This window comes from Phalacrocorax carbo, chromosome Z (assembly GCF_963921805.1).
Source record: "Phalacrocorax carbo chromosome Z, bPhaCar2.1, whole genome shotgun sequence".
In the NCBI taxonomy this organism is placed as follows: domain Eukaryota; kingdom Metazoa; phylum Chordata; class Aves; order Suliformes; family Phalacrocoracidae; genus Phalacrocorax; species Phalacrocorax carbo.
In genome coordinates, this window is record NC_087548.1 from 29963337 (window position 1) to 29989468 (window position 26132).

The 26132-nt window shown below is 40.5% G+C and overlaps 1 protein-coding gene across 1 annotated transcript in view; it reads right to left on the minus strand.

Annotated features, from left to right (window-relative positions):
* TNPO1 (transportin 1) overlaps positions 1–26132 on the minus strand; it is a 70459-nt gene that overhangs the window by 31350 nt on the left and 12977 nt on the right. Inside the window, exons 2-7 of the mRNA XM_064439176.1 lie at positions 24058–24241; positions 23721–23838; positions 19970–20045; positions 7046–7195; positions 1986–2092; positions 804–937 (exon numbers count right to left, since the gene is read on the minus strand). Of these exons, the coding sequence (XP_064295246.1) occupies positions 804–937; positions 1986–2092; positions 7046–7195; positions 19970–20045; positions 23721–23825 (572 nt within the window). The 5' untranslated portion in view covers positions 23826–23838; positions 24058–24241. The remainder of the gene's footprint in view (positions 1–803; positions 938–1985; positions 2093–7045; positions 7196–19969; positions 20046–23720; positions 23839–24057; positions 24242–26132) is intronic.

The following is a 26132-nucleotide window of genomic DNA, read 5'->3' on the forward strand; positions in this document are numbered from 1 at the left end:
TCCAGTCCCTTCACCATATTCACAGCCCTTTGCTGGCCTCTCTCCAGTATGTCCATGTCTCTTGCACTGGACAGCCCAGAACTGGACACAGTACTCCACATGTGGTCTCACCTGGAAGATGAGGGGAATGACCACCTCCCTTAACCAGCTGGTGACAGTCCAGCCCAGGATACCATTAGTCTTTGTGGCAGAGGCACACTGTTCGTTCATTTCAGGGTAAAAGCTACTCTTCTTTGTAATAAATTAGCAATAACAATTTAATTTTAATTAGGAATTCTTTTTCTATTCTATACTTTGTTACTTTGGAAAGCTTAATACAGTTTTACAGTGAAAAGACAATGAACCCATTTAATTTGATTCAGCTGGAAGATAAAGAACTTTAAGTTTTGGTGCAGTTAAAGCAGAAAAAATTTTCTGCAAGAACTCAGACTATTGTCAGCGAAAGAATTGACTCTCCCGTTGCTAAAGTCATTACAAAATTAATGCAAAATCATTCTTTATAATCAGAATATTAAGTTTTACCCACAACATTGTATTTTTCATAACAATACACAAAAATTTTAAATGGTTTTATTTTCAAAATCATAGGCTCATTGTACATTTGGAAAATGTATGAAGAGGTGAGATTGCTGTATTAACTAAGTAGGTAAACATGGAAATTACTGACACATGAAGTCTTTGTGGATCTCTGCAGGATCTTTTAACAAACTAGGCATGTTTTAAACAGATCTACAAAATAGCACCCTTGCTGCTCATGTAAATAAAATTTTAACAGGTAACTGTACTACAACATCTAAACCTACCTTATTTTTGGGCTGCTGTGCTTGAAGAACTGCAAGAATTTAGGTATCATGATATTGAGCGGTCGATCCAATATATCACTATCTAAAATTTCAGCAGAATCTTCACATATCTTCTGAAGAGCACCAAATGCACCCTGTTTAAAAAAATAAATCTTTCACATTCTGAAGAAAGCAAAACTTCAGGTTTTGTACAGAACAGATAATTTCAGCACCTCACAGTAAACAGAGCTAGTTAGCACAGTAAACACAGCTAACTAAATATGGAGTTAAACTGAAACATCCTTAAGGCTTTTATTTAAGCACTTTATACTGGCATCTGTAAGCTCTCAAGCTGGGTGAGTCAGTAGATAAGTGGTAATTTTAATTTTAGCATTCAATACTCATCTATTCAATCATATTTTTAAAAAATGCTTAAAAGCTAGTTCTTATTTGAGAAATAAATGTCCATGTGCAGAACCATCCGATTTAATTACATATATAATTGTATTTCCTTTTGTGGTTTGTTATGGGGCAAAACCGAACTCTGGATATGATGGTCAATTTGAGTTTCAAGTGTTTTTTCTTTTCCTTGAGGAAGCAGCACTAAACCACTACATAACATCATGGCATCTTGGACCATTATCCTGTCTCTGAGAACTATTTTATACAAAATGCTTCATACACTTTCATGGACGTAGTATCAAGTAACTAAAATTGTTTGATCGCTTATTTTTTTTAATTAGACAAGGCTTTTTTTCTCTTCAGTTTGAAACAGTTAAGTTGGTATTCATGTATTTTCCTTCATACATACTGAACAAAACAGTTCGTTTCACCCTGATAGAACAATGACAGATCCCTTTTCCCGATCAAGTTACAAGAAGAATGAACACTACTTTTAAGTAAGAAAATTCAGGGTCAGCTGATGTCTAAAAGGTTGGGCATCACAGAGTGGTAACCTCAGGACACTTCTCAGCTGAGATGCTATCACTACCCATCTGCAGTCTTATTCTGCTCTTATGCAAAGAAAACCAATTTGTTTGAATGAACAGTAAGAACGTGGAATGCACTTGGAAGTATGAAATTCAAGCCACTGTTCTCTGCGGAGAATATAGGTGCATGTATACATACAATACATAGTATCTATGAAAAGAGATAGAAAAAATCAAATCCAGATGATAATCTATTTTCTGCAAGTCTCCTTACCTCACAGGTATTGTAATCTTCAGAATCCAACAGGCTGCAAAGCTTTGGTAAGAGCTCAGGCCAATTCTGTAATTCCCCTTTTGAGGCAATGGTTGTTATAAGAATGCCTGAAGGAATCAGAGGGATGAAGGAAATGAGATCTCACATCTTCACATTTCATACAAATTTTTCCTCATTTTTCTCCTCTCAAAGATCTACGGAGTTAAGAAATTTCTTCTTTTGTCAAGAACTGGCAAACATAAAAAGCTGAATGGTATTTGAAGGGCTTTGAAATGCAAAGATAGGTTGTCGTTTCCTGGTACCAGGAAGGGCTCAGACATGAGAAATCAAGCACAAAGTAATTCCAGTTAAGGAAATAATTATGCCCAAACACTGCAGGGCAGTTTTGGCTCTAAATTTCCTAAACACTGTACAAATCTTGACCTCCAGTAAATATAGAGTGTCCACCTCAAGTCACCTCTTCTTTATTATGATTCAAAACCATAAATGTGGGAAGCTGTCATTCAATAAACTGACAACCCAGTGCTAAGTTACATGTTCACAGTTTTGCTGTGTTTACAACAAAAGGTTAAGGACACATTCTACGACTGAGATACCTACTAAGAGCTTACACACTACGGCAGGTCATCCAGTGATCAGCTGTAGGAGTTGGCTGATTGCGATCCAGCAAACAGATAGGTCAGCCCAAAGAGTCACTAATTCTGTTTTGACCACGTACAGAAATCCCAGGAAAAACTAATTAAGTGACAGGAAGAGGGGAGGCTGCTCATAAACTAAGACTGACTTTGTATGAGTCCATTTTGCCACAAGACAAAATGAAACAATCCATTATGCTACTGACAGTCACTTCTAAAGAGTATGAATACTACAACTAGTAATCTCCTAAATAACAAGTGATGAAAAAAGCTTTCCTAAGCTTTTTAATTGAGCCGATCACAAGATAAAATTTTAAGGTTTTATTCCAAAGAAAAATGCTTGTTAAATACACAAAAACACAGGATACGTTACAGAGCAAAGGACATTCTGGAGAATACATACAATAACTACGAGATATTTTGCATCATGTTTCCTTTGATGCAATAAGGCTGGAGAACCCACAAAGACAAAGGGTAAAAATGAAGACAGAGGTAAAACACAATTTTACAGCTGCAGAAGTAGTTTGTATCCAGTTCTCTTTGTAACTGCAACTGAATAGAAAAGATTCCCAAAAGCCTATGGAGATCTATGGAGTCTTAAAGACTGCATTTCTCCTGAATATTACGGTCCTGCAAAGAATATCAGATGTATTAATAGAAAATAGTTGTTACTGTTGCTGGATCTTAATGATCCACTTTTTTTTAATTAAGCTGAACTTCACAAAAAGAACAAAGTAAGTGAATTTTCTTGCCTTTTAGTCAAATAACTTAAATTGCAAAATTTTCTCCATAACTTAGCTTAGCACAGGTTTGTTTGTAGACTTGTAGACTGACCTGTAGACAGGTTCAGAAACAAACATAAGAATGAAATTCCTGGAACTCCTTTGGACTAACACATGACAAAAGCTATATCATGAGTCTCAAAGGGATAGGTAGTTTTGAAAAAGAGTCGGTTGAAGATCTTTTCAAGGTCCTAGAAGTGGTTTCAGAGGATGACAGTCTGCCTATACTCGTAATATGTGCAAGCTTTCACAGCTGAACAAAAGACTATCTGAAAACTACTTTAAGCATTCCTTCAAAAGGCTTATCACAGATAGCAACAGGATAACCTAGGAAAAAATACTTCTAGATGCATAGGCATGAACTGACCTGAGGCCACTGCCTCTTGCAACAGAGATGTATGCAGTTCAGACCATACCTGTCATTATGACCTTTCTGTACAGGTCTGCAGAAAAGCCATTTAACACTGTGCTGATGTTTTTGAAATGACAAAGAGACACTTTAGTGGGGACAAAAAAATAAAGCAATCATATCAAAACAATAATGTCAGACTATCAAGAACTTAGGCAACAGCTATAGCATTTGAAGTTTCGCAAAGGTTTTAAGAACAATGAGAAGACAGCCACATAAAATTAAGTTTTAGGCACTTATGTTCATGTTAAAAGGAGTCTTCATGAGCTTCTAGTGAGTTTCAGCTCCTTTCAAATGTGAAGCTTTTCCCATCCACCTGCTGCTTTATTTGGCTAGCAGGGAACAGAAGACACCAGAGTTAGCCGCTGTAGCTTTCTCTGCAACACTTCAGACACAGAAACATGGACATCAGAAGAATAATCAAAGTAAAGAAATAATCAGTTTAGTAGTTTGCAGCTTTGACAGGTTTGGGCTAGAGCTGACAGTTAAAACAGGTCTTTCCTTCTGACCAACATACTAAGCTGCAAGGTTAGAAATCTAAAGTCTTTATAAAAAGACTGCCTCTGATTTGTAATGAACTTCAAAACAGTATTACAGAATCTGTTGATATTTCACTTGACAAACGTGAAATCTAACGAATATAGCTAATTGAGCAGTAAATATACTAGAGAACAAACTCCAGAGGGATGTCAGGAATCGTTAAAAACATGAGCGCAATTGTCACGACAGCATCTTTTATGTCACTGTTTCAATTACATGCAGCTCCACTTTACAGCATCAATTCTACAATAAAAAATGAACATAAAGAAAAAGCAGCTATGCTTCAGTACTTTAATTTCAATAACACGATGGGGGAAGGTTGGAGTTTTTGGGGTGGTGTTTTTCCTCTGTAGCTCCTGAAGTTGATTTCTGATCTCCTTAATTCTAAAAAGCTGACTTCATAGCAAAGTTCTGCCTCACAGGGCCATCATTAGTTTTCCGCTATCCTTCTGCGGTGAAACTCTCCAGTCCCACTGCTAGTCTAAAGCACTCAAACTATTTATCCTGCTTGCTTTTGAGCTGCAGCTACACTAAGATTCTGCCCAGACTAGAATCCCCAGAAAGTTTTAAGAACATCACAGACACTTCCTAAATAGATGCATTTACTTCCTGCTAAGTTTGTGGGTCCTCAACACGTGCAGCCATCTTTTTGAACTTGAATCCATAGTTCAACATTAGCACATGGAGTTTTAAAACCTGTACCACACAGCACAGAGAAGTTCCACACTGTTACTCATTTGGGGATTAAAATAGGGAAAAAGCTAAGCAAGGATACAACAATGTGTAGTTACTATTTGGTCTCAAGTCACAGTTCTAAAATCAACTCTGTTGCCATGCTCATTCTCCTCAGCAAAGTGACTTCTGAGGATGGATTAATCAGCTTGCCTCCATCTCGGCCAAAAGATATCAGCTTTTGTCTGGTTACCACTAGATGCTAGAGACTACAAAGGAGAGTGAATGCAGCATTACGTCTTTTCTGATGCTATTTTGATGCACTTGCTCATCTTCCTTCCAGAATTCCAGAGATCTTATTTGCCGTTGGCTCATTAAATAGAGAGTGCTCAAACTGCAAAAACCTGTAGGCATCTCTAAGAGCAGCTATAACTAGCACATGGCAGCTCATACGCTAACAAGGCAGCCTAGGTAGGTAGTAATATACTTACACCTAGCTAGCAGCAAAAGACCCGTTGGTACCAATAGGACCAACCTCACTTTTAAGACAGAAGGCTATAGGGATGCAACATTTAATTACTTCAAATGGGAGAGTGCAAAGCATGCACTAAATAGCAACTCTTACAGAAGCATACAGTTCATTGGTTGCTACTCATCTTCCGAGTTCCTACATGCTTGAATAATCCCTGCAAGGATCACTTAAAGCTGAAGAGTAATTGAGCTACTAATCCAAACATTTCATACCAGGAGAAATCAAAAAATAACTGCTTGAAAACAAAAATCTCCCACCCCCCACAAAACCCACCCCAGAAACCATCACCAAGTAACCCTAAGACAGCAATCCAAATAGAGCTGCAATATATTCTTTAGTCAGCTCCACTGTACTCTGCTGACAACTCCTATGCATAAACAAGCAAGCGTGACTCTTCTACAACCTGAAACCACAGAAGTACCTGCCACTCAAAGACTTTTTTCTACTGTAATTAAGAAAATGGAACATTAATAAAATTCATAGTAAAGCAGCTTCACAAGTGACAAGACAGCAGGAAAAACCTAAGAGATGTGCATTTTCTCTAGCCCACAGTCCATAACCCAGATGTCTGTAAAAGGAATGCTATAGAAAAAGCAAAGAATTCTAGAAGAGCGGTAACTGGTAGATTATTTTGTAAGAGTCAGCTGATACAAACTGAATTTCTTTCTGAACTGACATCCACCCCCATTTTCTCTACTGTACTCAAATATATATATTTTACTTTTTTCTAGTTTTTTGAGTGGATGAGCAAAATTACTACAATGATTGTAGTAATTGGAAGAAATCATATTCCTAAAGAGCAGACAGAAAAGCAACTTAGAAACAAGTAGAAATAATGCAGATACACATACTTTATGGCAGAGGACTAAACCAAAGCATCTATGAAATCAGAAATTCCTGTAACAAAATTGGAACTAGATGATCTTCAAGGTCCCCTCCAAGCCAAACTGTTCTATGATACTATGATGTTCTGTACACCACACTGTCTACTGTTTTCTGACAGAAAGTATTTTAAATCAGAAACTCATTATGTGAATGTGTTATGCATTGTATGATGATTCCCTGAAGGGATGTGCATGTGTGTGCATATAGGGGGTGGGGTGCAGGAAATCAGCTAACAGAAGTGTTTCACTGATGCAAGTGGAGTACTGCAATAGCTCTGAAGTCAGAGCTTTACCTTGTTCCTGTTTTTAGGTATAAAAATTGGCAGCAAGCTCAATTTTAGTAACTCAACATAAGTTTATTTCAGTCTACATTTCAAGAGATGTGAACTGACTTGCTAAATCATTTTTAAGAGAACAGGAAGCAAAAGTGTGACTTTTGCATATTCACTCTAAACATAAATATCAGTATTAAAAACATAGTTAGGTTGTGACAATTATCAGAAGCAAACAGCTTTAGTTTAGTAACTCTTTACATCACTAGTGCAGCTCTTACCCACATCAGTAAGATTTTCAGTATGCAGAAGACCATAATAAGAGCAAACTTACCTACAGTAGCTCTAATTAAGGGGGAGGAATCACCGATATTGTTCAGACATTCACTTTTAATGAAGTCAGTCACCTCACTGGGAAAGTTGTGAAAATGTGCTTTTACATTATTCTTCAATATGAGACCACTCAAGGAACGTGTTGGTTCATCTGCAACAGAAAATAATTACGTTCAACTTTAAATCAGCTCACAGGAATCAGGCAGATTTCCAGAACAATGCAGCAGGAGAAGTGCTTATAGAGAGAGACACATGAATCTTCATTTCCTTACCTCTCCTTCCAACTACACCCATCAATTCATGTTACGAACCTTTTAAGGTTTAGAGTTCACTATTTCTATTTATTCAAAATTAGAATATCGGTATTACAAATTCTACATTTTAAGAGAAAGTTTTTTATAGAGACATAGGGAAGGAATAGATCTGAAGTCAGAGGATATAGGAGACTCATGAAAGAAACTGGTCAGCCAAAGACATTCAGACATTCTGATTATACTGACTGGCTTGCTGCAACACTGAAAGAAATTTATGACAAACCTGCTTTTGCCATAGTAAGACACAGAAATGATGTAGGGACTATGCAGTAAATCCTCCACTCCCTACTCCCACAACAACACATGTTCAATTTTTCTACAAAATAAGGTATTGTAATCCCTTCAGATACCAGCTGTTATATCGATATGTTAAATAACGAGAGGGAGAAGCAAAAAAAGTCTTTAAATAATGGTAACAGGTAGGTGTTACATAGTATGAACCATAAGAAAAAGTGACCAGAATTGACCTGAACTGAGTAAGAATTTAAGTTTAGGCATCGGTTTGAGTTCTCTTCACTGAGCTCCTTTTGCTTGCATATTTCTCTAAATTATTGGGACAAGGAGAGGAAATGAAAAAGAACCGCCCAGATTTTTCATTTATATTGGAGCAGACTCTTGTTTGGTTCTTCAACTAAGGGCATGAGTAACTTGGTATTACTTCTGAAATATACTGAAAGTGACATCTGGATGCTCTACATAGAAAATATTAGTTTACAGTGTAAGAAAATTTAACTTTACAGTACTTCTAATCAGCATAGGTGATACCTGATACCAGCCTCAGAAGAGCATACAGCCTCCTCTAATTGCAGCAACATAGCTAAGGTTTGAAATACTACACAAATAAGATAGTCTTAGACCTTGCTGTATGTGATTAGATAGAAGGGAGTCAGGAGACACTGTATCCTTGAATAGAATAAATAAGGGAGATGTTCTAGAATAAGCTAGTTTAGTATCAGTAAGAAATATGTAAGCAAGCTAAGAACAAACTGAGCATGCCCAGAGACCGAGTTCAACCAGCAGACACAGTGACTACGAACAACCACCAGAGGACCCTGGAAGGCCACCAATGAACATGAACATGCATGCATTAAGTACATTTGCATATGTTAATGAATTCAATAATGGTATGCATATGATACTTTCATAGAAATTTAATGAAAATATATATTTTAATTGCATATAGCCCCTGTAGTGGAGCAACCTGGGACACACACCAGCTGGAATGATCCCATGCGCCTGGCACCACAATAAAGAATGCCTGCTTTCTAGAACTACAAACTGAGTTTGAGAGGGTTCTTGTATTTGCCAACTTATGGTATCACAGGAAGCTAATTTTAATTAGGATTTTAGCCACTTCTTTGAAGTTTTTTGTATGAAGCCCTGATGTGGGCAAGAAATAAGGATATTTAAAGTTCCTTTGCACCAATTAGTTTACATTTGGACCTATTGCAGGCCTTTAAAACTATTAACATCCTGACAGAAATAAGGATAAGCAAAATAAGAGATACAACTTTCAAATATAAAGTATTTTCAAAGAAAGTTGCTGCATCACAACATCAAGACTCTCAGCACACCCGTGATGTCTGAATGATGGACATTAAAGATGCTTTCTATTGTGATCTGTACTAGTTAGAATAGAAAACTTTTCAGAAGAGAGGTTTTGTTTGGCTGATCAGAAATTAAAATTAATTTCAGTCAACTGATCTCACTTGAGTTTCCAAACTAGATTGCCATCGTATATTTTTAAATATTGTTTTTATGTTCATATTTCAGTTCATTAAATAATCCCAAGTTACCCTGTATCAGCCAGCAGTTTCTTGTTGGGGTGAAAGAAGTCAGAGTACCAACCATGATTAGAGTACAGTATATTAGCCACTATTAGAATAGATTCTAGGATGAAAATATTAAACAGCACATTAAGGAAAAACATTAATCCTTTATAATGCCTGGATAAAACTACAAAAGGGACAAGGCAACAGCTTCAACTTAACCAAGCAGAGAAACAGATACTATTACGTTCCTTCTGTTAGGAATAGGCAGATTAGCCAGCTGGTTTAGATAAAAATCAAGGTCATATTAAGGTGAAGCTTCAGCACCGTTTTCTTCATGAACTATCCTATCGTATGCAGTAGCATGAAACATCTTAAATCTATTCCTTTAGCCAAGATAACAGAAAGACTATTCTTCATAATAAGTATTTGTCCTATAGAGAAGCAACAAGGATTCCAAGGGATTCTTAGTGCAAGTCAAATCTCTGACAAATGAAGAAGAATTCATGAGGAGAGAAAAAGAAGAAAGATTAGAAACAAAAAGCAAAACAAATTATCACCATACCAAAAGGTGACAAACAGAAATCACAAAGATGGATTTTGTGCTAAACAAACACCAACCACTTGAGCTATAGAAGCAGCATAGAATCTGATATACAGGCATTTTAAAAAACCTGAACAACCAAACCACACCATAGTCAAGAATCTTAATTTGAGGAAAAAATTTTCTGATATGGTGGCACAAGGATATTTATGGAATCCAGGGCGTTCAACAGCTTAACAGCTACTCTGTCAGAAGACAGTAGTGTAGGTCTGGATGGAGCTTCTGCTGTAACACCAAGATTACAGGCAGATGGCCTAAGAGCTGAGTAAGACACTCTAGTCTTCATAGATTCTGTGATAAGTTCTGTCAGCCATATGCTTCAGCCATCAAAAAAGATCAGTCTTGTCTCCTATCTCAGTCAAGCTGGAAGTGTAGAGTTGAAAAGAACATATAGTACAAGAAAAAGAAGGAAAACGAAGCAGACGTCTGGCATTTGATATCACCCTTGGTGCCGAATCAGTTAATCAGTGGAAGATTCCCCTCTCCATTGCCTCACTTTATAATAAAACTATAACACATAATTTGGTTCTCAGTTTTTCAATTCTATTGCGAGACTGTAATACTAGCTCCAGATTTTAATGGTTTACAGACAGAGCAAATGGACACATACCCACATTACACAGATAATTATTTTAGGACTACTGCTGTGGCTTTAAGAACTATAGTGTGGCCTCAAACAGCCATATTTCCTCTAATGAGGGTTTGTATGACATCAGGTCCATATGTGAAAGCAACGAGTTTTTTGTAGCTCACCTGCAAGTCCAGGTGAACATTTGTTTCACCATGCCCTTTCATGCTCTCTTCCTTAGAGCATAACTTCATAGACTGCCAAAAGAACTGAGCGACTGGGATAAGGGTAGCGTTTAGCCATTTACCGACTGTGATACAATGATTATAAGCATGGTTCTATTTTGCCCTATTACTCTTGCAACATCAGCAACTTTAAATGTTAGGGCGAGACATTTTCTAAAGCAAAACTGCTCTGTTGATTTCAGTCTCAAAGCTGTTAAGCCTTTTTCAGAAATCAGCTGTCATTCTGTGTGTTTTGACTAGTGACATGGATTTAATATGTAGGAATACAAAAATGTGATAAAAATCACTACTAGTGTCACAGTTGCACATGAAGATTTCTGACCCATTAACGAGAGATTGGCTGTCTCTTAAAAGAGCTAAACCAAAACCAATAAGGATCCCCATGTCATATGAGAAGCAGAAGATGATTGATTTCTTCTGTCCTAATGTATATGAATACAGTACCGAGTACAGTACAGTTCATGACCTTCCTAGCAAAAAAAGATCCTTTTTTTTGATGCTGTACTTAAGTAACCTTAAGTATAACATTTTTTTGGCTTAAACTGGTACGGTTTCCTATCATTTCAGAAGCAGGACTGAGAATGTTTCAAAGCATTCAGTATATCTGAATACGTAAGTGACCTTGAAGTATAATGGCTAGTCTCAAATTAATCAGTGCTCAACTGACTCATGTGAGTCTTGGAAAATAATTTGACAAAACTGCCTAAGTTTAGTAACATCTGTAGGACACTAAAACAAAGCTGGAATGTTCCATTGACACTGTGTGTTGCATAGTTGTTGAAAAATAAGTAGCAATAGCTATGCTTCTGAAGACAGTGTTTTAAGTAAAACTGAGCTGTGGACAATACAAGAAGGGTGTTGAACTCTGACCAACAATTAGCTTGCTGGTTAGTTATGGAAGTTTCTGTATTCTAACTAGTAACGTTCACAGGCGAATCAGAGTGCCAGAATTTGTACATCTCTACAGACTTGCAAAGACACAAAAAGTTTAAAGAACTAATACTCTGGTTTCACTCTGACTTTCAGCTTCTCTATCATATCCCCACAAACTGGTTGTCTTAGGACTTTTCCTCTCTAATGCCATTTTACGTATCACCTCCTGATCCCGCAGTTTAATCAGTGCTAAAATTCTATCAAGAGCAGAAGAATCCTTAAAAACAAATGGGGATTCAGTGTGATGAAGTACAACTCACTACAAGATCCCAGACTATGTAACAAATGCAGGATATTGTTACAGTTTGAGAACATCTAAAAAGTAATGTCATCCCTCCTTGGTGTTTATATGTTGAGGGAAGGGGTGGACAAGTACTTTAGCACTACGTCAAGTGTATAGGGAAAGAAAATGAGTTTCCCAATGGAAGTTCCTTAGAATTTGGCAACAAATGAATTAGGACTTAGAGTTGTTAATCTATGGGAAGAAATTACTTGGGTCAGATGAGCAGAAGTTTTGTCATTCTCTCAATATATCAAAGGTGAATGTTACGTATTAAAATATGACAATCTGTCATACTAAAAGCTGCTGGGACACAAGGATTAATTGGATGAGTAAAATGAGATTGTGCTATCAAATTCAGTAATTCAAAATACTGTTCAAACTGCTAAGTGAGCACTGGGAAGCACAAAATACAGGACACTTACAACACTGGTGTTGTATAGGTTGCTGGGCATTGGAAGTTTTGACTACTTCTTCTGTCTGTATCCTATGAGCATAGCTTAACAGTAAGTTGCATGTAAGCTGTTAACACTAGATGGTTATAGCGTTAACAGCTACACTTTCCCCTTCTGTAGGGGACCACTGCACAGGGATGCTTGTTTGACATGAGAAACAACCAAACATCACTGAGTAGGAGAGCTTGACTTGGGGAAAAAAAACCCCAAAGAAATACTCCTTGCAGCAGACTCTATTTAGCATTTAAGACACATTAAGGAAAGGCTTCAAATAGCTGGCTAAATACCTCCAACTTACCTCCAATAAGCCACATTTATTGTGAGGCCAAAACAGACCTTACCCAAGACTACCTGAACTTCAGAAAAAGCCTTCGCAAACAAAATGGAAAGTTTGCTAACATTAAGAATCAAGGAAAGCCTGAAAAATTCTGTCCTTTCTCCCCTCAAGCTACTTGAGAGATAGGTATATTCCATATTGTGCTGGTTTTGGCTGAGAAGGGGTTAATTCTCCTCACTGTGGGGGTCGGCTACTTTTCCAGCTTCCCGAGCTCTGCCCATGGCGGGGGGGCTGGAAGGGGCGGGGCCACGGCCAGGGCAGCTGACCCCAACTGGCCATTAGCATGTTCATTCTGTACGACGTGACTCTATGACCAGTATATTAAGGGGGGGACAGTTGCAGCTCGGGGAGGTGCGGCGTCAGGTGGTGAGCAGCTGCGTCGCGTGCAGTTTGTTTCAGAGGTTCGTCCCCCTCCACTCCACCTTCCCCCTCCCCACCCCGGGGTTTCTTTTAATTTTCATTATTAAACTGTTCTTATCCCAACGCACGAGCATTACCCTTCTGATTCTCTCCCCCATCTACCAGTGGGGGAGTGATCGAGCGACTGTGTGGGGCTGAGCTGCCGCCTAAACCACAACAAATATTTTATATTCCAAGACTTGTCCCGAAAAAGATTACAGTGAACAGTACTTTTGAAGAATCTAAACCAATGCAATTAAGTACATGAAGGCACTAGGCTAGCCAACCGGCCAAAACACTCCAAAGACACCCAGGAATACTCCCATAAAGGTACAGAGAACAGACCTGTCTCCTACATACACAAGACTCCTCAGGTGGCTTGCTTGCACGACCCTGGAAACAGGTTCTCTAGCAGTGTGTTGTCTCCTGTGGAAATAGGTGAATTCCCAAGCAGCAGCCCCAGATGATTCCAAGATATCTGCTTGGAGAGCATCATGTATGTTGGGGGAAGGTCCATGTCCAATAAGTCCCCTGGAATTTTCCTAGGCATCTTCTGGAGTGTGTTAGCCTCCTCTGTGGATGGGTGAATTTCCACGTAGCAGCCCTAGACTCGCCCACGGTAGCTCCCTGATGAGTTTTGTCGATGTCAGAGGCAGTTCCATTCCTGCTAGCTCCCTGGAACCTCTTGTAGGTATCTCCAGGAGCATTCTTGATTCTTCTGGACACAAGTGAATTCCCAGGTAGCAGCCCATGACTCTTCTAAGGTAACTAGTCAAAGATCATTGTGTATGTTGGAGGAAGATTCTTGCCTGGTAGCTCTTTGGGGATTTTCTCTATGATCAAGAAACTTGTTTTATTTGTTCTATTTCAATGCTTTCCTTGTATGGGCTTCAGGGATAGGGAGAGAAATAATAATGGAGACTCCATACTCTGGATGCTCAAAATAAGGATCTCCAGGAAAGCATTCCTGAAGCATTGAATCACGTATCACAATCCATTGGATAACCTCAAAGTTTCTTTCAAGACTTTAAATAAAACCTATCACTTCTTACATGTGTCATGCATGCCATACAACTACTTAGGAGAAGCCTTTTCCTTAAATCTGTACTACAATATCCCTACAGAGGCATGGAAAGGAAGAATCAGCCAGCATATGGGGAAAAAAAACCAAAACGGAATTTTTAGTGATCTGTCAAAATTCATTATCTCATAACTTGGTTTCCCTTAAGATACTTATGCACCTCAATTACTTTTTGTATTGATTACTAAAACTCATTCAGGCTTATTTTCTTCTGTAATTCTTCATGTATCTGAACTTAAGAGAAAAAATATTTTGCTGCTGTTTAAGTAGGACACTGCATATGTTAAAGAAACATTTTAAACTGTAAGGGTACATTAATCTGACTTGCCTTCTGAATTGTAATGCAATCAGATTCCCTCCATGGCAGTTATTTTGGTGTATTTAATAATGACATCATGCAGGACAGTTGTATTGGGCCAGGGAGGGGGGAGTGGTAGGTGGGGCATTTGTTTTAATTAAACAGTTAAAGCTGCTGAACCATTTTTCTGGGTTAATCCTGCTCAAAGCTACCTTTCTGAAACTGGTAGCTGGTGAATTAACACCTGACCTCACACAATGGTCTTTTTCTTGCTCAGCTACAAAGATCTTTCACCATCAACATGCCAAGAAAGTTCATAATAGAATGGACTCATGAAAACTGGTATCCAAATCATGTTTAAATTCAAACACTCATCAGAAAATATTCACATCAAATCCACAAGACCACTTTGGATCCCAGTAATAGTTTATAGCTGTGGAAGCAGAATTTTAAATGGCTTGTTATAAGGATTATTAGTATCATAGAATCATTAAGGGTGGACAACACTTCTAAGATCATCATGTCTAACCGTCAACCCAACACCACCATGCCTCCTAAACCATGTCTACATGTTTTTTGAACACCTCTAGGGACAGAGACTCCACCACCTCTCTGAGCAGCCTGTTCCAGTGCTTGATTGCCAGAAAATAAATTACCATCTGTACTAACTTATTTTGAAACAAAATCTTAGGGGTGGGGACAGGACCTTCCTCCATAGTAATGTTTCATGTCAAAGTAAGATACTCTTAATGACTAAGTCATCACATGAACAAGGCCGAGGGTTACATAGACATTGCTCTATCCTCAACTGGTTTATAAAAATCCAGAGGATTTTGGAAGTAAAATTAAAAGACCACCCTTAAAGCCTATGACAAAGGCAGTATTCTCAGTCCCAGCTCATTCACCTTCACATTAAAAGTTCATCTCATGGATTCTGATCCTTGACTGCAATAACCTTACACCAGGCCACGACCAATCCACTGAAATAACGCTCTGTTGAGACCAAACACTAGACTTCCCACATTAGGATGGGGTGCAGAGTCAGTCACCAAAACACAATCCAAAGTCAGAATCACATAGGCTTTGTATAGCTGCAACAGGATAGGTAACTACAGCTATGCTGGCCAGCAGAAGGCCAGTAGGACCATCATGCATTACTCTCAGTATTTTCTCAGTAGCCTTGGTTCTGCCAAGAGCCCAGCAGGGAAGAGGGAGACAGAGTTTGTTTCTGAAGATATTTTTTTTTTTTTTTTTTTTTTTTACAGAAACTGTGCACAAACTAACCACATGCTCCATCTTTTGTCTAAGATTGATAAAAGGTAGATCTGAGAAAAGACATCTCTGTTTTGGGAATAAGGAGAGACAGCCTGAGTCTTAACTAGAATAGATATCATATCAATATTTCTGTTCTTTTTTTACCACATAAAGAGGCATTAGATATGTCAAATCTCACCTAAGAAGGTGTAAGCTTTGACACCACTTCTGTTATTGCAACTTTTACATAAAACATCCACCAACAGGAAGGCCATATTGGGTCAAATAGAACGCCACATGAATTCTGACTGCATATGAAGACAGCTTCTGTGGGTTGTTTTTCCTCAGAGGTGTGAAGATCACACTCAAAGCATGGATACATGCAGAAACATAGTAGGAATAGTCTGCAGAGTCTACAGAATGTCAATGTAGTTTCTCCCTAGAGCTGAACTGCAAAGTGTTACCAGAAGGCAACACAGTAGTCTTTGCTGATGCAAGTAGGCCATGTCATCTCACAGTATGCTGATACAACCTTGCATCAACAAAACATTACGGCAGGATTATGACAGTCATCACACCCAACACTCCCTAACTGCCAAAGTGAATTTATGAAGATTAGAGAGTGTTGGTGAATGACAATGGATGTTTTATTTTCATAGCTTAGCGCAAGCCAGATCCACCTCTCATTCACAAAATTCGGGATGCTGGGTGAGATAAAGCATGGTGTAATTCCAGGTTAAAAATAATAAGAAAACGCAGAAATGACAGAGTTGTACTACAAAAGGACAAGACAGATTAATCAAGGAGGATGCTACTTTTTTCAGCCTATTTTATATGGGGGGAAAAAGTGAATCTTATAAACATTCATTGACAGAACGTATAAACAAAGCATGGCTCTTACACAAAAAACCATGGGAATTTCATCAGTATGGTCAACAAGGTACGAAACAAACTCAGAACTTCTGCTGACAGTATGAATTGTCCATATTATGATACCTAGAGATCTTCCTCTGACCTGCCTCATGCTTCAGATGTCTTGAAGAACTGCCTCAATGAACCTTAACTAGAGGCTAGAACTGGCCTCAGCAAGACAGCAAGGAGGCTGAAATTAGGACAGCACTTTCTCCTATTCCTTCAAGGAAATAGACTGGGACTATGGAAGAAAACATGTGAACAAGGGAATGAGGGTTTAGATGCATGGCTTCGAATAAAGGAGGGAAGCTGCAGGTAAGCAAAGAAAGCAACAGAGGCAAAACTGATACTTTTTTGCAGCACTGGACCATTTCAGTGAACCACACATAAGATACAGCAAGTGACCTGAAAAGCAGCAGCAACATGACACACTCCAGAAAACAACTCATTAACAGAATACAGAAGCCTATAGGATTCTGAACTCAGCTCAGAGGACACCATGAAAAAAACAAAACCCCCCAAAAAACCACAGCAAAACCACCACCAACAAAAAAAAACCAACCAACCAACAAACAACCTAACACTAAGGCAGGGCAATGCCACTACATTATCTGCCAGTTTTTATACGTGCCAAACCAAGAAGGAACAGCTATACTAGCAGAGCATCTGAGTAATATTTTCACTTACAGATAAATTAGTAAAACCAAGCTTCTGTCATTCAGATATTTTTCAGTTAGTCTGGACTCCATCTCACCCAACTAAGGAAGATCTGAGCATCATGCCTCCTGGGAATTACATTCTAGAGATCTACACCTCAATCTGTAACTGATAGAATAAAATACAATCCCAAACATCTTGCCTACTGTCTGACTTCCAGGACTTAATACTGTTTCCTTGACATTTTTTATATCTGTAACATTGGGGTTCATCCAGATTCACAGCTCTATCTTTAGAAATTCACACTAGTTAAAAGACAAAAGATAGAGAAAGTTCTTAAAGCTAGGGCATGTACATACCATAGCTGCAAGCAAGGCCATGTACTTCCACAGACGAAGTGGTAGCAGGGAACATTCAGGAGCTGTACCTGAAATGTATCCTTATGCACAGTTTTCTTAGCAGTGGTTTCAAAACTGCATCAAAGGTTACTCCCATCTGCTATCAAACCAAGCTCTTCTCCTAATACACTATCAAAACACCTGAATTTTTATTGAATGAGCTGTCAGTGACTTTGGAAGCTTACTTTCATGACTCCTTGCATGGCATCCCTTTGCTGGGATGGTATGGCTGTAACAGAAGCGTGAACTTCCAACGGTACTAGTATCTATGTTTTGGTCTATGGTGTAAAGCACTAGCTCTTTCCACAGCCAACAATCCTGGCAAGGCTGCAGGACAGACCACCAACAGAGCCCTCTTCAGGAGTGGAAAGGAAAGAATACTTTCCCAGTTGTACTGAAGACAGTTACCTATCGGATGAGTCCATCATATTTTTGCCTACCTGTCAAAAGAGAGGATGCAAGAGTATTGTTGCTGCTGATTAAGCTGTTCTAATGGTCTTTTTACCTTGCTTGAGCAGACTAACAAGAGACATGAGAGGGCTGTTGGTTGGATTCCAAGTAAATCCAGCCAAGAGTCTTCCCTTGTCCCTCATTAGTCCTACTCAAGCAGGGTAACAGGATATTTAGAAAGTGGCAAATCGTTCGTGCTTTTCATACACCAGATGCAGTTATGGCACCTTCAACATTATGCAAGTTTTCTGAACTAGAAATATGAAGTTAAAATAGTTGCTTTGGACAAAAGATTATGACTTTTAAAATGTCACTGATGCAGGACAAGAGAATCTCTGAAGCAACAGCTGCTTCTCAGCAGTCTCCCAGAAGACCCGACGTACCTGTAAGAGGTATCAGTGCAGACTGATCCCAAACACTTCTGAGAAGTTAACTTGCTGCTTCTCCCAACTTGCTTGTCTGCTCAACCCCCAGATCTTATTTTTTTCCCCTCAGATAAAAGAGCTTTATACAGCCACTTTGCAGTAGTTGGCTTCTCTCATTCTTCATTCAATTCCAAACAGATTGATGTGTGTAAACATTAAGAATAGTGGGTAAAAGACGACTACTGGATAATCTAAGAAGATCTGTTAGGAAGACAGATTACAACACATTGCTAAACACACATTAGTATCCAGAGCGTCCAGCTCAAGTGGTGAACAGAATGAAGGGGAAATTAGCAGGTAAGGCGGCGTTAGAACAAGTTTTGGGGGAGAAAATCATGGAACAACCTTCTCATAACTTCCTTTTTACAAATGCCACATCCCACTACTGGACTTTCTACTTTTTGTTTTTCTGTTAATGGTATAAAGCGCATGGTGTATCTATGCTGGTACCTCGCTCAAAAATTTAATATCCTGGCTGATTCAGGTTTTGAAAACTCTCTCCCTCAAACCTGAGGTATTCCCCCAAGGCATTACATATGATCAGGAGACTTCCTAACATAGAACATGCATAAACATTGGGATATACTACAGCCTTCAAATATGAAAATATACTTTCTTCCTCCTCTGTTTCCTTCCTCCTGAAATAGGCTGACAGCACAACCAAAGCACTAGTTAAAACTTAAGATTCTTGCTCATTCTTTGAATGTTACAGGGCCACACATAAGTAAACTCTAGTTCAAAGTGAAAAGAATCAAGCATTCAAAAACCCAGAGGTGAAACACTAGAAGGTAGAAAAAGCACTAATATCAGAACACTAAAGGAAAAAAAAAAACAAACGAAAACAACTCAACAACTGAGCACATTAATTACAAACAAACATAATGAAGCCAGATGTGCCAAAACAGATCTTGAAACAATTTCTTTCACTGCCAAAGACCTCACAAATCAGTAGCAGTAGTAGACTGGAAAGATAATCTTTCACACACCCTGATTGTTACTAAGGAATTGTCTGAATTTGCCATATGCAGTGTGTACTAACGTCCATAAGGATAAGACAACAGTGAGCAGCCAGTTGATTTCTAACCGCATTTTACTAGAATTAAGATTTCAGAATGAAGATTCTGACAGATGTAATATTTGGACAACTCTAGTATGTGATCTTCAAAATATATAACAGTCCCATTACTACAGAGATCATTATCATAACTGAATTTAGCAGCATGTTTTATAACATGTATAGTCATGATTCATCAAAGTTATTCCACAATTTCAGTGCAGTCTGATAGACATATGATGCTCCAACATTTCTGGGAAGATTTCATAGCACATTTAGACCAGAATCTATTCCAAGGTAGAGGCTACATGCACCAATAAGTTACCAGGTTACTTTTCTGCAAAGACTCCTGAGAGGATGAGTTCTACATAACTATGGAGCATAACCAACCAGCAAACTGGTTGCATCAGCTTCCTATTTCTTTCCAGATAAATAAAATAACTTTAAAAAGGGCAAAAAACCCCAGTAGAAGTCAGTATCTCAAGAACTTACCTTCAGATTTTAACTTCGTAAGAACAAAAATCAGGTAGCTGTTGAAGTCTGGATACTGATTAAGTTGCTCTAGTTTCTGAAGAGAGAAACTGTTAAGGAAAGTTAAATCTTCACACACAGCATTTGTAGCTTTCTGGATACAAAGATTATTAAATGAGTTATATACTACTGCATCACTTCAACCAGCTGTGACTATAAGCTCATAGTATACAGAGTATGACCAATCTAAAAATAGGTTCTGTACTTTTCTTACTGAAGCAATACCTTTTAGTTATTGTATCCTTAGAAATATTTGTAAATCCACTAAAAAAGCTTCCTCTGTACAGTTCTGGATCTCAACATTTATACTTAGAAGCCGGCCAACCCTAAGGAATCCACTGAGACACAATCCCATAATACATCTTTTTTTTTCCCCTCCTCAATAAATAAAAGCATTTCAGCATTAAAATGCAAAATCTATGATTTTGGTAAGCTACTCATTTTAATATTAGGCATATACTTCTTTATGATGCTAACTAGACACAGCCTGAGCAATGAGGATGCATTTAATTGTAAATGCAGAAGTAGTTGTATCAAGAACTCATCCATGGTCTCAAAAAAACCAAACCCAAACCCCAAACAAAAAAAAGTCAAAAACCCAACCAAACAAAAAAAAAACCCAAAACAACAAAATGATCCTTCACAGGGGGAGGAATGATTATGTTTCTGAACAGCTGTGAAAGTAGGTAGTAGCTTTCCTAAAATTTGTCATTACTTCTGCTTCAATTTTCCCAGTGTTCTGCTGCTGCTTGGCTAGAGCACTGATCTGGCATTCTCCTTGTGTCCTGTTCTCACACCCTGGTACTAACGTGTATGCTGCTCAACAATAATATTTTAAGTCAGTGCAGGGTCACCTCTACGTTACTAAACCTCCTAGATATCATCAGTATGGCAAACAATCAAGGCGTTTTACAAAAAAAAAAAAAAAGGGCTTTGGAAGAAATAATCTTATTTGCTCCACAGGCATTTACTTTACTTGCAATTTAGCTAAATATCTAAAAATTCAAAGTGACTAATCCTTAGCCAAATACACATGGTAGGACTTGATGGCCCAATAAATCCCTTCCAGTTCTAAAGGTTTTATTTCCTTCCAGTGACCAACAGCCAGTGTCTAAATCACAAACTTAAAACTTCATTTTTAGATATTTGGGCTGTTTGCACCCAGTCTTAACTTTGCTAGAGAAGCCTGCTCTTTCCCCTTAAGACAGTAAAGCATACTTAGCACAGCTGCAAGCTTCTTCGCTGTAAACACGCAGGAGATGAAATGTAAACAGGAGGATAATCAGAACAAGTGACAATAATACATAACACTCTATCTACATGGCCCCTAGAAATGAAAAATCACACATCCAAAATATTATTGTCAAAGGTGCCAAGACAAAGAGCTCTTTCAGGAACAAGGAGTAGCATGTTTTGAAATCTTTTTCTTCTCCAACCTTCAGAAACAAAACAGTCAGCTGAACATTACTAACAACTGTGAATTCCAATAGATAAGTAGGAAGCAGCAGCACAAGTGAGCTGAAGGAACTGAAAGAGCAGTATTTAACAGAAACTTAAGGAGGAAACACTTACTTGGTCTAGGAGTCAAATAAAAGCTTATAGGCCACATTTTCTTAACTTCTTCACCCACTTTAACTTTTCCTTTTTTACTCCAAGAAACATCTAAAATCTTCATCTGAAAGATATCTGAAGCCTTACCAATTTGTAACTTCGTTAACAAAGGGTTTTGGCTAACCTATACTCTCTGCTTTGTTACACTTGAGTTCTAAGCACCCAAATGTACCTAAACAGTGTCACAAAGAAAGAGCATGACAGAATCCTACAAAAAAATTACAGAGTACTTCAAATTTTAAACCATTAAGCACGACACTGCTTGGACATGCTACTAAGTAGCATTCTACAATAAAACACTGGAAAGAGTTTCAAAGGATATATATATTTAATTTTTTCAATTATAGGATGTGGCTGTCAAGTTGTATTAGAACATTTTCCCAAATCAATGTATATACAATGGTAAAACTGTGTCCCTTCTCTAACCTTTACAGGCCAACATATGAGGACCTCCTTGAAAGCACAGGTACCTCAGCACAGCAAGGAGTTACTGCTACCATTTAAAAATTATTTCAAACATCAGTTCACAGAACTTTTGTTCAGTCAATCTCTACTCATCTTCAAGACAGACAGCATCACCTGCACTGCCCATCCCGCACATACGTGGCTATTTTTCAATAAACAAACCAGATGCTATTAACTTATTTGAGGTAGAGCTTTAAAATGTAATTTTACATTAAAGCTACACTATAAACAATGCTGCTACAAACAATACCGTATTTTAAACACCAAAGAGCACCAGCTCAAGTCTGGCGCATTATCAGGACACTTTACTTCGACACTTATGTTAAGGATTTTTCAAAGGAAGCAGTAGACGATCAAGATGAAAACTACCTTCACCTTTCAGATAAGAGCCAAAGCCTTCCTAAGTTTGACCACATCTGTTATGAAAGTCTCGGAGTGGCACAAATTTGGCTTCAGGCTAAACTCTTAAATAATGTAAATATATCTATACACACACACGTTCTACACACATATGTTCTTAGCTCCTTAAATAAATTCTTTTGCTTTCTGTGAAGACCTTCAAGCAAACACATTAAATAAAAAGGGATCAAGACAATAAACATATCTTTCACAGAATTTCAAGCCTTCTAGATATTTTAAAGCACTTATAAGGCTAGCTTAAGGAACAGGAACCAGTAGATGACAGCTTTATTTTTTGAGACCTATGCTTCTAGGAGTCTTAATTTAAAATTTTACTCTCTCAGTCTTTGTCCCTTAAGATCTTGCGATTTCATCACTTCTACAATCAAGAGAGAATTGGGGGGGGGGGGGGGGGTAAAACACCCCAACAATCCACAACACTAACACCAAACGCACTGCAAAGTCACACAAGAAACAGCACACAGCAGACTCTTCCCCACCCTTCCAGGGGATTTTAAGGGGTGTAACGAGCGGTGTTTCAGGCTCAGGCTTCTAGGCAGGCAGGAACAGCCTCACCCGGCAGCAAAACGCGCAAAAGGCGGGCGCGCAGGCAGCGGCCGGACCCGGGGCACTCCCCCATCGGCGACGGCTTTCGCCTCGAATCCCAGCGTCGGATCCACCTCAGGAGGCCCCGCTCAGCCCCGCTCTGCCGCAGGGGCGACGGGCGGCCGCCGCCGCGCCGCCTGCTCAGCCCGGCGGGCCGCGGGGCGCCCCGGCCCCCTCGGCAGGATCCGCGGTCCAGGCCCGCCACGGAGGGGAAGGCCTGGACGCTGGCGGCGGCCCAGCGTGGGGGAGCCCGGGGAAGATACCGGCGGGCCCGCGCCGGAGCCTGGGCTTTGAAAAGAAAACAAAAAGCTCTCCCAAAACCCCAAAGCAACCCGCCCCTTAGCTCTGGGCCGGCAGCAGGTGCCCGGCCCCTCGCCGGGGGAAGGCGCCCCGCGGCCCCCGGCCACCTCGGCGGTTCAAACGCCGCGCCACGGCCGCCCGCTCCGGCGAAGGCTCGGCCCATCGTGCCGTGGCGGCTCCCGGGCAGGCCCTGCCGCAGCGCGCCGGCCCCGCTGCCGCGCAGGCCGCGCCGCGCCGCCCCCGCCCGGCCTCCCCGCCGCCCGCCCGGGCCGCTGCGGCCCCGGCCCCGCAGCACCCCGCCCGGCGCGGCGCAGGCCTCGGCCAAGGATACTTGTTGCACGGCCCTCTGCGTAGTGGTGTCCGGGGACTGGGACTCCTTCAGCAGCTGCAGGATTTGCTGGAGCCCCTGCTCGTCGGGCTTCCACTCGTACTCCATCTTGGCTTTCTGGCTGGAAAACAACCAGACAAGAGGCGGCCGCGGTTAGCGGCGCGGCAGGGCGCAGGCCGGGGAAGGCGGGAGGGGGGAACGGAAGGAAGGAAGGCCGGAGGGAGAGAGGTTGCGAGGGGTACGGCAGCACCCGGCCCGCCCAGGCTCTCGCTCTCGCAGCGACCACCTCGCCGGCGGGTGAGGGAACGGCCAGAGGGACAGAGGGAGAGACGCCACTAACCTGGTTCCCGCTGCGTTCCCTGCCGAGCGGACTGAGTCACGGCGAATTTATAGCCTGGTCCGAGGAGCCGCCTCGCGTCCCACTAGGTCCTAGCGCCCGGGCACGCCTCCGCCCGGCCGGCCCGCCTCCGTCCCGCCGGCGCCGCCGTCAGCCTTGACCCGCCGCGTCCCACACCGTCAGGAGCCTGGGGTCGAGAAAACGCGGGGGGGCCTCAATCCCGGCCGGCGGGGCACGGGGCGCCTCCGCCGCAGCCACCTGCCCGGGGACAGGGAGGAACCGCCAGCAGCCGCGACAGGCGAAGCGACGCCCGGCCCTGTCCGGCCCCACTCCGCTGGGGCAGCTGCGGCCGCAGCGCCGGGCAGCCAGCGGGGAGGCTGCCGCCCGCGGGGGAGAAACCGGGGGGGCGAAAGCAGAGCCGGGGATCGGGAACGTAGGAGCTGCGTTGCCTCCTGCCGTACTTCTGCGTGATGTGGCTGAGCGCTGATCTCAGACCCCAGCGGTTCCCAATTCCACGTGTAAAGAGGGAACTACGCAAGAAGGTGCAGGGCGAGAAACTCAAAAGGAACTCCTTTGAATAATACCTAGTGTATCTTATCCTTAGCCTCAAAATATATCAGGGGAGATCTCAGGTCAAAATTAGCATACATAATACCTATGCATTACATACATATTTCATATCTATATAGCTATTTTTATAAATTATACATACGCTAATGGGCAAAATAAGAATGCACGCTGCTTAAAACTGGTCTAAAATATGAAAATGAAATCAGTAATTCCTTGGCTTTTTACAATCTTACTGTTAGTCACTGCGTTTGTAAGCATCTCACTTCACTGTAAGAAAACTAGTGTCACTTTCTGCTGCTTCTGCTGCAGCCCAGACCTTGGTATGAGTGCCGCACACCACAGCCTTAACAACTGTTCAGAGGCATCAAGGTCAGGGAACATCAGTGATTCCAGGTAGTTTGCTGTGTGTCTTTTCATCTCACCTCCCAACACTGACAGTTAGCTGTTCAGTCTCGGGTGCTAAAAAGCATCCTGAGCCAACTTTCCTTCTACTACTATGGGCCCCTGTTCTTAAAGAAGGAAACAAAATTAGAACTGCACAGTCTCCAGGAAAAATAGCAAAAGGAACCACCACAGGCAGCGAGTAAGTCAGCAGCATACCTGTAATATCTACATATCTGGACAATGAGGACAGTGAAAGAGTGTACTTGATGAATCAGGAAAGCATGCACACTGGAATAAGAAGCAAGAAATGTGTAAATAGCAGAGAAGTGTGCAGCATAGCACACGAGAACGAAACCAGTGGAGAGAACAAAAACAGCCTATAAAAAAGGCAAGAAATGAGACGTATTTCCTAAGGTCTTCTATTTAAGCGATGGCCGTAGTTATCGCAGGGTTGCTTAGGAGACAGGCTACTAAAGCAGCACACCTCTTGACAGCTTATTGCGCTGAAATGTCTCCAGGGTGGAGTCAGAAAGGTACGTGCATAAAGGTGTGCCACCAGTTACTAGGAAATGGTGGGCACAAGGTTTATATTTTGTGACCAGGGTGAATCTCCACTAGTTTTGTCTAGTTCAGGAAAGCGTCAAAGCAAAGGATGTGGGCTCAGGGCATTAAAACTGATGTTCATGGCTCACACCATATGGGCAGGAGAGGTCTCCATAGTGATGCTTGCACAGCTGGAGCAGATGAAAGCTGGAGTCCAACAAATCAAAGAAGTGCTAATTTAGGGACTCATTCCCATAACTGCTGCCTTACCAGGAAGATTGTAGAAACTTTATTATCTTCGAGACTTCTAGCCCACTGTTGAGTTTGTTCAAAATTGATTAGACCTTCAGAAGTTACTATTCAGAAATTATGACACAAGGATTACATTTGTCTAATTTTATCAGGAAACCAAGTGCTCTAGAAAAAAATAACATTAAATATGGGAAATGAGGAAAGAGATCAGAAAGGAAGGTTGAGAGATAGAACAGGAAAAAGCAGAAAGAGATCAGGCCATGGATCCATAACTAAGAAAAACATAGGTTTTCTTTTCATGAATATGACCAGAATTAAATCATAGTAAG